The sequence below is a fragment of the Gymnodraco acuticeps genome, unplaced genomic scaffold, assembly GCF_902827175.1.
Source record: "Gymnodraco acuticeps unplaced genomic scaffold, fGymAcu1.1, whole genome shotgun sequence".
NCBI lineage: Eukaryota > Metazoa > Chordata > Actinopteri > Perciformes > Bathydraconidae > Gymnodraco > Gymnodraco acuticeps.
The window spans coordinates 1002030-1014657 of NW_022989819.1; the positions used below are offsets into that span (position 1 = coordinate 1002030).

General features: G+C 38.6%; 1 protein-coding gene across 1 annotated transcript; it reads right to left on the reverse strand.

The window, feature by feature from the left end:
* Positions 1-1947: 1947 nt before the first annotated feature.
* oscp1b (organic solute carrier partner 1b) lies at positions 1948-11422 on the reverse strand. The gene is made up of 10 exons (XM_034232652.1): positions 11207-11422; positions 8354-8508; positions 7815-7982; positions 7228-7308; positions 7005-7108; positions 5326-5454; positions 4278-4347; positions 3910-4049; positions 3748-3811; positions 1948-2939 (listed from the first exon to the last, which is right to left on the reverse strand). Exons 1-10 carry the CDS (start codon positions 11316-11318, stop codon positions 2820-2822), a joined length of 1143 nt encoding a protein of 380 aa, XP_034088543.1. The 5' UTR covers positions 11319-11422; the 3' UTR covers positions 1948-2819.
* Positions 11423-12628: the final 1206 nt, after the last annotated feature.

Consider the following 12628-nt stretch of genomic DNA (forward strand, 5'->3'; position numbering starts at 1 on the left):
TTTACGGGAAAGGTTAAATACACTAAGAAACGTTTATTGCGCTATTTAAAAAAGACCAGTTGTAAATGTCAATGTGAATATATAATACCAGAGGTTATTTATTGTGTCATGAAATAAGTGTTAAACCAATAAAACAATGAGGTACCATTATGCTAAAACATTTGTAAGACAGACAAAAGTAAACCTCTTACATTAACATAAAAAACAAGATAAAAAATGATGCGGCAAAGAGCTCTCAAAACACCCATTTTCACAACCAATAAATAACACAAATGATACAAATACTACATGAAAGTGTCTTAAATCTTCAGTTCCACCTCAATCACAAATATAAATCCATATAAAACAGCCTTTTCCTTTTAGGGAAGCCACCGAATACCTATGATGGTGTCTATGTGTCTATAGCTGAATGTAACTGTGAATGTATCTTTGACAAATAAATAGTTGGTTCATCAAATGATCTATTGCAACTGCTTATTAATGACACAAATATCGAACTTCATTCAGGTTACCATATGACTCAGTGAAACTGTGAGTCTTCATCAGTACTTCATAGGATAAAAGCATTAGGTTTTAAATATGTTAGACCTTTTTGAAATAATTGAAATAATTGCAATTTCGCAGGATCACATTGCTAACACACAACTGCCAATTCAGCTGACAAAAAAAAAAGAAGTAAATGTCTTGTTCGTTTACTCAGCAAGCATATGAGAATGAGTGACATTTATAGAAGCCCACATGTTCCCAATTTAGATTCTCCGATTCATCTTCAATTCCACCCACAGCTACCAGTTTCAAACCGGTGGGCAGGTGAGACAGACAGAGAGGGCAAGCTAAATGGCAGAAGCCTTTCTGAGTTGCACTCATCTTCCTGCATTGACTCAGCAGAGCCTATTCCTCCGGCCACATGAAACACTTGTCAGCCTGTGGCTTTACAGTGTCCTGCCCACAGTCTTTAAAGAGGAAACTGAATCATGACTCAAAATGCAAGGTCTGAGAGAGAAACATGTTTTAGTGGCTCTTTTGGCATATGGGAAATTAAGATTAAATACTTTTTTGTTGAATAAAATCCTTTACTCATGCCTAATGGGAATGTCTCCACTGTTGCAGCACTTTTTAAACTCTGTCATTTAAAATCTCTCTGCAAAAATCATCTGTTAAATATAATCCCAGAAATCACATTGATGTTGTTTTTCAATATGCCCCTAAAATGATAACGAAAGCAGTCTTGCAAACGTTTAGGGTAAAACCGTTTTCTAGAGAGTTTAGGATGACAGGCATGAGCTCTGGTTTCTGTTTGTTTTGCAGGCTGTGTCCTCAGGGCACGTAGTGTTTCTCATCTCTCCTTTGCCAAGACTCTTAGGAAGCCCTCACCAGAATCCTCCTCCTGTCCCGGATCAATTGAGGGTAATGTCTCAGCATGTTTTGCCTGCATGTTTGTGTGTGGCTGGGAGTGCAGCAGACTCTGACACCAATCTGCAGGCAGACTGCACACAAATCTGTTGCTATAGCAATTCTCATGTATGCCCGTACTGGAGCTAAAATAGTTCAATTCATTTATTACCATCAACAATTTTGCTTTTATTGTTCTGGTTTGGTGGTTTAAGGTGCAATTGATTATATTGGCCTTTATTTACATATGTGTAGTTTCAGTGAATCGTAAACTCCTAACGTAAGTTCATTTAAAAAAGACTTTTTGGTGCATTTATTCCTAAAGAACAGCATGATGACTGATACTAACATTCTCTGTATTAACTGTGTTAGTGAGTTTGACTCGCAGACCGTGCATTATGTTTAGATATCAGACAGCTCCTCCTACTGTTACTTATTTGTACTACAACAAGCTATTACAAGTTTCATGCCATTTCTAACACTCTATTGCATCAGTGCCAAATCCGCTGACATAGTTCATACAATGATGCCAAACACTTGTTCATTTTCGTCACCTTTTTATTAAAAAACATATATCGCACATACAACAATATATCAACTGTAGTAATATGCATTTTCCTATTTTTCTGAAAATTATACATTCAAATAAATAAAGTATGCAACAAACATATTTACATATTAGATAATTACATATATTGTATTACTCTATATGATAATGATGTACTCATCAATGAGCACATTTCCAGGCTCAACTAGAGAGACAGGGTAGTAAAATGTTAAGTTGCTCCTCTCAGACTGTTTTAAGGTAGTACAGTGCGATTCATGAAAATATATCTTATGAAAACAAAGATTTGAGGGAATTGAATCACACTAGAAAGAGCACTTGGGTTTCCTCTGATAACCCCACGATCATCACATAATACCTGATATCCTAGTTTTCCCATTAGAACTCCCAAATCAACTAAAACTGAGATAACATTCAAAATAAATGATATTGCTTGAAATGAAAGGAATGTGTGTTTTGAACAGCGCAGTCTGACTCTGATTTCTAAAACGCATCATGACATTAGACACATGTTTTGCTATAACCACGTACACATGTTAACACGCTGATATTAGCCCACTGTAAATCTTGATGCACAGAAATGTTTTCAGTTAACAACAACCATACTAATACAGTGCTTTACAGCTTAAAGCTTGGCTCACCACATTCCTTGTTGTTTACTATGCAAATGCGCTGATCATTTGATGACCAATGGGAACACCTGATGACATCTGCATTTTAGAAACACCCCAAAAAGGAGGTCTTCTCTCTGCATGTGAGGTGTAAACAGTATGCAGGTACAGACAGAAGGCTTGTCCACAGTAAAGACTGTTGACGATGCATTAAGCCTCACCCCTTGAGCATTGCTGTCAGGATGACCATGTCACAGCCCGTCCATCATGGCCAGAAGGTCGTCTCCTTTGCTGCTGACGATGGGAGATTGATCTCCTGACTCCGAAAACTCCCCCATGATCTTGGCCAGCTCTGCAGTGGCCTGCTGGTCCTGAAAGACAATGTAATCCACCAATCAGAGGGCTTGAGTGGTCATCATAAGGACTTAAACCTCATTCAAATAAATCCTGTTAGACTGGCCAAGCCTCACATCTCTGATCGTTGACGGAATAACCCAAAGCCTATCATTGAGATAAGCAACTTTTGGAGCAGATTCTACTAATGTGACCTTCTTACCAACGGTGCAAACCAGCCTACTAGTGCTGAGGCCGACACATTGAATCAATGCAGACTAAATGTTTCCAACTTCCTCCTGACTGCTTTTCTGTTTTGTTTTGTTTCTTGTTTTGTTTGTCTACCCTCCCTCCCAAATGTAAAGCGTCTTTGGGTTCAAGAAAAGCGCCATAGAAATATAATTTATTATTATTACATTTTGGCCACAATTTGCTTGTCGCAGACAAACATATTAGATCTGAGATAAAAACCCTTGAGTCAATGTTTTTCTTAGACAGGTCCCATATGTTATTACTATGTCTTTAAACATCGTTACTTAAATGTTGCCAACAACTAAATTGCACTTTTTGAACACCTTGAAGACCAGTCTCAGATGTGAGGAGAGCAGTATCCAACCAAGCTCCTTTCCTAGCCGGACGTAAACAAACCTGACGTCACTCACGACGTCTCCGTCTGTCGACCACAGTCCTCTCCAATTAGAGTAATCTTGTAATCAATACACTTAGTCTGAGATCACTAGTTGCTGTCACTAAATGTGCATTCCAGCTTAAATGTTCACTACACAAATCCTGGACATCCAATGATTTCATCCTTAAAGAAACACTTAGTGAGGAAAGATGCTTTACCTGTGTTGCTTGGATCTTTATGACTCCATATAAAAGCTCATCTGGTCTTGATATAAATGCCTCTCTGTGAATGAATAAAAAAGAGTCACAACGTTAGTTTCGAGTTATTATAAAAGTTTAGGTCAACACATTGAAGGTACATACACAAATAAGGGGACTCACTCTTCTTCCTCATCTGTGGCGAAGAGGTTGACTCTGAAGCCGTTGTCTGCATTTCCTGGTTTCTGAACTTCTAACCCTCCCATTAACCTGGCCAACAGATTCAGCTCCTCTTTGGCCAGAGGGTTGGGAGCCATGTTGACCTGTACACACAATGGCTTGTTCACTTCAGTGTATTCATGGGGAAACTGCTGTCTACAAGACCCTGCTACTGATGATTATGCACCATAAGGCAGAGTCACCTTTGATGTGCTGAGGACATGTGAGGAGACAACGTCAGAACCTGTCCTAAAATGTACATCTTGTGCATGAAATCAGTGAACATTGTGAGCATTAATAAAATAAGGAATGTTTAAAGTGAAGCTGTTCACCTTTGCGTGCTGAGCAGAATTTGTAGACGTTCCTGATATGAGTGTTTCCACTGGGCGACTTACACTGTACCTAAATGATGAAAAAGTGAGAATTAACATTTAGCACAACATGGCTTCAGTGCTTCTCAAAGTGTGGTCCGCGGACCACTGGTGGTCCGTGAGCGCCCCCTAGTGGTCCGTGAGTATATTGGTAACATTTCACATTTTACATTTATTTAAGTTTTCCGCACTCTCGCGGGAATATCTCCGCAATGGAGGGAGCTTAAGTTTCACTTTCGATTGCATGATATAGCCCAGATAAACACCTTCATCATACATGTTGCCACTTGTTTGTACCATTTTCAGGCGATTTGTAAAAAACGATGTGTTTTTTGATATTTGTGGAGTTAGGTGGTCCGCAAGTGTTTTTTTATTGGTTAAGTGGTCCTTGGTATGAAAAAGTTTGAGAAACACTGCTTTATACTCTTAAAAGGTAGGGTAGGTAAGAATGGAGAAACCAGCTCGAGTGCGCTAGAATTTGAAAGTACACAACCGAAAAAAATCTGCCCCTTCCTTCAGACTTCCTTACAGAGCCCCTCCTCCAACACACACGAACGCGCACATGACCAATGAGGGCACCAGATCAGTTTGTGCACGTGATGGAAGGCTGACAGGCAGGTAGGCCATCCAGTTATTTTAGCCGGCTCAGATGATTGGTCGTACTTTTTACAGCGCTACGGCTTCCACAGATGACATTTTTTTTAATGTATTTATTGTCAAAGCACTTAATGTATTCATTGCCATCGGGATGTTAAGAGCATTCCATGGAATATAACAAAAAGTGTTTCTGAAGTGAATTACCTACCCCACCTTTAACTCAACATTTATTTAGGTTTTTCACACCGTGATGTAATGAAATGACAAAACTATTAGTTAGACATTTAGATTTCTTAGACTTCTTATCTCAATACCTGGGCCAGAGAAATAATCATCAATCTACTGCCATTGAATAAATCAAGTGCCATGCAGCTGTGTTCCTGTACATTTGTTATACTTTGCAGCTTCTTACATGTTTGTTCCTAGTTTGGTGACCCTGTCTCCAAATATCTCGAATGATCCCTCCCGGATAGCAGCATTATAGTTTCCTCCATTACTGAACTGCAGCCTGGACACCTCTTTACCGGTACAGCTAAACATCCTGGAATAAACAGATACAAAAACACAACACGTCACGAACCAGCAGGCATTTCATTCAATCTCTACGCACAGACATTTCTGTAACATTTTCTGTGAACACTAAGGAAGTCCTCCAGACCGCTTTTGCTTTGAATAATTGAACACTGTTGAATCTCGGATGTTCTACATGTGAGCCGGTTTCCTCAATGTATACATTTTTTCCATGTTTAATTTAATTTATAAGCACAAATTAAGTATTTGACATAAAACGCATAGATTGTGCAGAAGAGGTAAGAAACCCCCGGGAGCTTATAGTAAACCATCCCATCTAGAATGTATAATTCATCTTAACATTATGGATTGTTGTTATCTTAACATAACAAATGAAAATAAGAATACATTTTGGAGCAAAGAAGGACCGATTAAAAGTAATCGCAGAGCTTCAGCCGGCAGACTACAAAACAACTAGTAAAGCTAGAAATGTAGGTGTAGTGATGGACTCGGACCTGAGTTTCAACAGTCACATTACAACAGTTATTAAGTCTGCATACTACCACCTGAAGAACATATCTAGGATTAAAAAACTAATGGATTTAGAAAAGCTTGTCCATGCTTTTATCTGCAGTAGACTCGACTACTGCAATAGTGTATTCACAGGGCTGACAAAAAATCCATTAGAAAGCTGCAGCTGATTCAGAACGCTGCTGCTCGAGTCCTCACTAACACTAAAAGAGTGGATCACATCAGTCCGGTTCTGACATTTTTACACTGGCTTCCAGTCGGCTAAATAATTGATTTGAAGGTACTATTGCTGTTTTTTTAAATCACAAAATGGTTTAGGACCAAAGTATATTCTTCTACATAATTATGAACCATCAAGGTGCCTCAGGTCTTCTGGGACGGGTCTGCTATCGGTTCCGAGAGTAAGAACAAAACATGGAAAAGCAGCGTTTAGCTATTATGCCCCGACAATCTGGAACAAACTGCCCGAATCCGAATCGTGCACGTCCGCAGAAACTCTTACTATTTTCAAACCGAGACTGAAAACATATCTTTTTGCCGCTGCTTTTAATTGAGCTGATCATATTCGTACTGCAGTATGCCTTTTATACATGTATTGTATACCTGTTGTGTTTATTTGATTACTTTTGTAAAATGTCATTATATAATGTGTTTTTACTGTGTTTATTCTTAAAATGTCTTTTAATTGATTTTGTAAAGCGCTTTGAATTGTCGCGTGCTGAAAGGTGCTATATAAATAAACTTGCCTTGCTTTACATGAAATAGTTCAAGTGATTTGATCCAAGGTAAACATACCTCACTTCTAAAATTAGAAAGTAAATGCCTTTTAAACCAAACCTCTGTAATGCTATTAGCTGCAGATAGGTTCAATTAAGATTACAGCGTGTTGGTAAGATCAGAAAGCATGAGAGACCACAAGGCATTTAAGATCATTCCAAGGAGCAGAGTTACATGTTGGGATCCAAGCAAGAAGCCACCTGTTTCATCTCTACCAATCCATAGAGTGAAGATGGTCTGGGTCTGCGTGAAAACAGATGTGTACAGATGTACCTTATCAAGCCAGGGACTTGTGTTCCATAAGGCACAGGACCACTGGTGGGAAGCACAAAGCGACCGTTGGAGTTCTGCACTTTATCCTTCAGGAAAATAGACACCTGGCATGGGAGGAAACAAAGAAACAGGCTCGTGAGGAAGATAAAAACAAAAGACAATACAAGATAATCCCATATAATCTCATCTGATGATTTCAAATGTGCCAACGTAACAGACTTACTCTTATATGCATGTCTTGGAAGAAGATAAGGAGAGTTTGTCTGATCAGCTGGAATTCCCCACTGGACAAGTTTGTATAGATCTAGAAAATACACAACAAAATCATTGACATAGCATGTGCATCATATTGCTGTGTATTTGAAATGATGACAGTATATTGCACTACCTGCATCAGTGACCATATTGAATCAGGAGAGTAGATCAAAAAGTCGGCTTCAATTAAAATGCTTTTATTTACTTGAATTTGATGATGTTGTGTTTTTTTTTGCTTTATAGGATTGGTCTGATATATGGACATTCCCATCATGTGATGTGTGTTTCATTTTCTTGGTCACACAAATTGTCATGGCGGTTTTGAAACCCTGTGCGTTGATACATTGCAAGTTATCGCTTTTTGTTTCGTGTTACTAAAGTGTAAGGGGAGTTCTGTACTCTCCACCTGACTGCATGTCTTAACTACAAACAACAAAAAACATCACTATTTTACAACTGAAGTTATTTGTGTTTTATAGCTCAGTTTGAAGGCCTTTTGTGTCCAACCTCCTATTCAATTACATCTAGTTAATATCCAACCACAGCCACACAAACCTGTATGAGTTGTTGGTACGTCTCATCAACCTGGGTGAGAATGCAGGGAATGTCTTTCACAAACTCTTTGATTGCATCCATGTGGTTGAAGGAGACGAGGAGGATGTCCTTAGGTCGGGGACAGAGGAGCACCTGGTACTTGAAAGCCATGGTCATCAAGTCATAGAGCTGAGAAGGGGGAGCCACGTACAGAACCAAACAGTGCTTACAATATGAATCTGTCTGCACCTCAGGATTAATGTTGTTGTGCTTTGCTCAAGGGCAACACAATGTGTACACACTTGTATAATCACAAAGCATTGATTGATGTGTATATTTATCTTATAAAGATGTGAATTATGTTCATCTTAATTACTAATCTAGTGTGTATACTAAGAAGGCTGCAGAACAGACTGACATCACTGTGCAGATGATGAGAGATTATGATTCATGTTTGGTTAAGCCTTGTGTACTTAAGAAAGCATTCAAATGAGAAAAAGGGGGAACACAACAATTGCACGTCTGCAAGACACAGTATGCACATGTACAGGATGACTTACCTTGTCCATGCTAGCTTGATTGAGTCTCATTATTGAGGCGTGGGCGAGCCGGTCGAACACAGTCCGCAGGGCCTTTTTGGAGTAGAGCTCCTGGGGCTTAAAAAGCTCGTCTAGGAACTTTTTGTTGAACATGGTGCTGATGATGTCATTCATAACTAGACAACAGTAGAACAGACAAGTCCGCACATTGTTAAGAGAGGTTAGACACAAGTACTTATCACACTGTTAGCTCAGAATTTGGCAGCATGTTCTACTATATGTTAGCATAAAACCCTTTTTCCAAAGCCTAACAGCAGCCCTAATAAAGCAGAAGCGGGAAAAGCCAACTGCATATTTCCTAGTTGGAAGAGGGGCGTTTGCAAGCTAGATTTCTTCTGTGTTCACACTTCAGAAAAATGTGATTTGTCATGTCCAGCAATCCCTGTTGCAATGAGCAGGAGTGATGACAAACTGTTTTGGCTCAAGGGAGAAGTAAATACACGTAATTCATTACCAAAGTTGGGCTATGAAGTATTTTCTGTAGTGCTACTTACCCAGGAAGTAAGGAAGCTAAGGTTCAACTACAAAACAAAAGCTGTTAAAAATAAAACACTGCTCTCAGATTAGAGACAGTCATTACAATATGAGCTTCTTTATATATGCAGAATAAACAATGCACTTGTTTGTTTTTTTGTATTGATAATCAAAAATGTGCAGTAATTATAAATAATTCCCTTCCTCATAATGTGAATTAAACAATTACAGTTATGACCAGGAAGTAGGGTTGCAAAATTCCGGGAATTTTCAAAGATGGAAACTTTCCATGGGAATTAACGGGGATGTTAGAGCCAGTATTTTGATTTGATAAGAAAGGCCACCTAATTGTGACGTCTGTAGTCAATGCACTATAAAGGACTACAATTCCCACGGCGCCTGTGCTAAAGCCACAGTGATGGGCAACCTGTTGAGACGCCGTCGAGGAACAGTTTTTAACCGTACTCGTACCGTACATATAAACCGTACAAGTACCCTTTAAGTTATGAAGTTATAAGCATTATCAAGAAAGAAAGAATACCTAAGTTGTTTGTTATTTTATTTGAGTTTTGCCTATTTCTTTTGAATATTGTAAAGGCCTATTTTCTTTGTTGCATGTGCAAAAGTTTGTTATTTTATTTTGAGCAAACACATCGCAACATCTTCTAAACCATCGGAGGCCAAGCAACACTTCAAACTGTGAGTAATTTAAAGGAAAGAAACTAGTTAGAACTGTCTGTTTAAGGCATCTAGTGGCTTGATGGAAAGACAAGGAAGGAAGCCACGACAGGGGATAAACTGGGAATTTTCTAAATTGAAGGTTGGCTCTTCGTAGGGAACTTAGATATAGTTGGGGAAAGTATATTTTAGCATAATCTTGGCTATAACAAACGGATGCCATTCAAGTACACTTGAATATCCATGCACATAGCACACTGCTTACTGCATGGCTATTGAGACGACACAAAGGTTCGCAACAGGCTCAAAATTGTGAGAGTGGAAAAACTGGTTGGCATTCGGGCAAACCTAAGGCTCTTTGAGCCGGACACAGAGCCATCCTCAACAAGGCTGGACAGTGACACTGAAGAGGAAGACTCAGAGTTGGATGTTGATGAGGCCCAGGAAGAGCTCTTTTCATTTAACATTTTGAATGGGACTTTGTGGGGATTTTTGGATGGGGGATGCATTTTTGGTTTTTAAAACATTCCTGTTTTCGTTCTTCAATTAAACTAATAATTGTTCAATTAAATAATTAAAACTTGTTCTCTTCTACTTATAAAAACATAAATAAAATAAAAATCTGTTGAAATGTCATGTTTTTTGTTTAATTTTGCATAGAATATTTCCAAAATTCCCCAGCTTAACTTCCCATGGAAACTTTCTGGAAATGTACCGGAAACTTTCCGCCCCTTTGCAACCCTACCAGGAAGTGAGCATTTGAGTGACCTTACAGGATGTACCTGGGTGCAAAGACAACTGCAGTGCATGAGGTTTCATCTGTTGTCTGTTTTCCAAGTCTGATTGTTTATTCAGCGTGCTGCTTCAGTCTAGGCCCAAGCAAAGTAAAGAGCTACTAATGCATCGATGCGAGATTATGCCAAAGCTCTGTATTATACCTTTCCTTCTGTCATCCTCTGTCCAGCCTGGGAAGTTTATGATTTAAAAAAAGATAGAGATAAATGAAAGAATGTTTGGAAAACCAGATTGTTGAATGACAAGAGACTAAAGGCTGTTGTTTACTACTTTGGAATGCATCCTTAAATGATATATAGCAGAGCAGATAGTGAAGTTGCACATGAGTTGAAAATGAAGTATTACAACTATTTGTTCTGAATTCCTAATTACAGTGCCCCATGCAACAGTCACTGTTTTCTATGTGATTTATGATTTTATCAAAATCTTCAAAATAGTTTACCAGCTATTCAATTTGACATGAATATAGACTCCTGCATCTACTTGGTAACTTGCAACATTTAGCTTATTGTATTTTATTTGACATATAGTTAACTTCTGCTGCATTACTGACACATTGGTTCATCTTGCAGAATTGTATTTCTACTACTTTGCACTATTTTCATTGTCTTTGTTATTGTTTTATGTCTTATATTGTGTTGCATTGTTGGAGGAGCCTGGGACTTAAAGCCTTTGCATTTTGACTTAGTTGACTCACTAATGTTAACTCTTACATTTGCTTTATCGTGGCTTTGTAATAATTGTCCAAACGTATTCTGAATTCAGTAACGGTAAACAGACTGACATGAATGTACCGTTATCGCCATGGTAACACTAAGGTTTTACTGCAGGGTGACATTAGTGTTGTTTGCTTGCTAAGCTAGCTACCTTTCTTAGCTTTGTCAGCAGGGATATTCTGAGCGCGAAGCCGCTGGTCCAGGATGTACAGCATTTCCCCGCCGAGATTGATGAATAGCAGAGGCAGAGTTCTTGAAGACATGGTGGTATTTGGACGCTTCAATCTCCCTGGAAAACGTAGAAAGCTAGGAGTTTTAGCTAGCTCAGATGCTACTGGTAGTAGGGTCTGTTTAGTAAAGCTTCTTCTGGTTGCCAGGCCACGAAGCAAACAGCCAATCAGCGCGTTGTGCGTTATGACGTACGAGTGAAGGGGCGGGATCAATCGGATGTGAAACTTTTAGGGGAATTAAATGGGCCATTTTATTCATTCATATAATCTCTAAATCACTAATATAATGTTTGTTGTTTTCCCGATGGATTTTAAGATTTCTCGTGGTTTTTCAAAAAAATATTCCAAATCAGTATGGCCTTAAAGTTGGGTATTTGTTGTAGTACTCCAACTATTGTGGTGGGATGATTACTAAGTGCAAGTATAACTAAGAAAATAAACCATGGTGATCAAAGCACCCTGAAGCAGAACAATTAGGGGGAGGATAGGTGACAGTTATTTTTGTACTAAACGTCCTTATTCCCATTTTCAAAACTGAAAACAATGCTGCTGAATTTGCAGATCTATGTTGGGGTCAATAATGTGAGCAGCAAGTCTGTACTTTTTGCTTCCCTTAACATTTACGGTTTCAGTTCTCACTGAGTTCAATACATCAGTTGGTTGAAGTAGGTTCACAATGAGACATGTGTGCGAATGGAAGAAATAGTTATAGTATTATTTCCTGAGATTATTTATGAAGAATTAAATCATTGGGACTCCCTCCCTCAGGTTAAACACTTTTTTTCTGAAGATTTATATCAGCTTTTAATAATCCCAGTTTCAGAAGATGTTCAATCGGCACATTCCATCCCATACACACCCAAATAATCTATACCGGTTTGAAAATGTCATGAAATCTTTTTAGCTGAATACATTTTAAAACATGGCTGATTTTTAAAACCCTGTTTGGTGGTACAGTGTAGATTACATTCTATACTCCACACCACATGTCTAAACTAAAAACAACAGAAAAGGTCACTATAGTATATCGTTTCTGCTCATTTTATCTCCTTTTTGGTATACTTTGCAAAGTTGAACCTCTCTTGCGTTCAACCTCTTCTTAAATTAGACCTATTTCACATCCAACCAGAAACTCAGAGGGTTTCCTGCCATAGTCAAAGAGCTGTGAAGAGGGACACACATGGTAGCTATTGCTGTATAACGAACAGCAGAGGGAGCCACAATCAGAAACAAACAGTTTTTAGGACATTAAACTGTCTGCACTTCAGAATAACTGTAGTTGTTCCATGCTTAAGGGCTAATATCTAATATACGTAGGCTACTTGTTGTATAATAACAGGAGT

Bases quoted from the DNA above. Each gene is read 5' to 3' on its own strand.
- oscp1b (XM_034232652.1), bottom strand. From the start codon at position 11,318: ATGTCTTCAAGAACTCTGCCTCTGCTATTCATCAATCTCGGCGGGGAA. The intron at 7,983-8,353 runs GTAAGTCATCCT...CCCCCTTCTCAG, and splicing joins ATCAAGCTAGCATGGACAAG to CTCTATGACTTGATGACCAT. The intron at 4,348-5,325 runs GTAAGAAGCTGC...TTCATCATTTAG, and splicing joins ACCAAACTAGGAACAAACAT to GTACAGTGTAAGTCGCCCAG.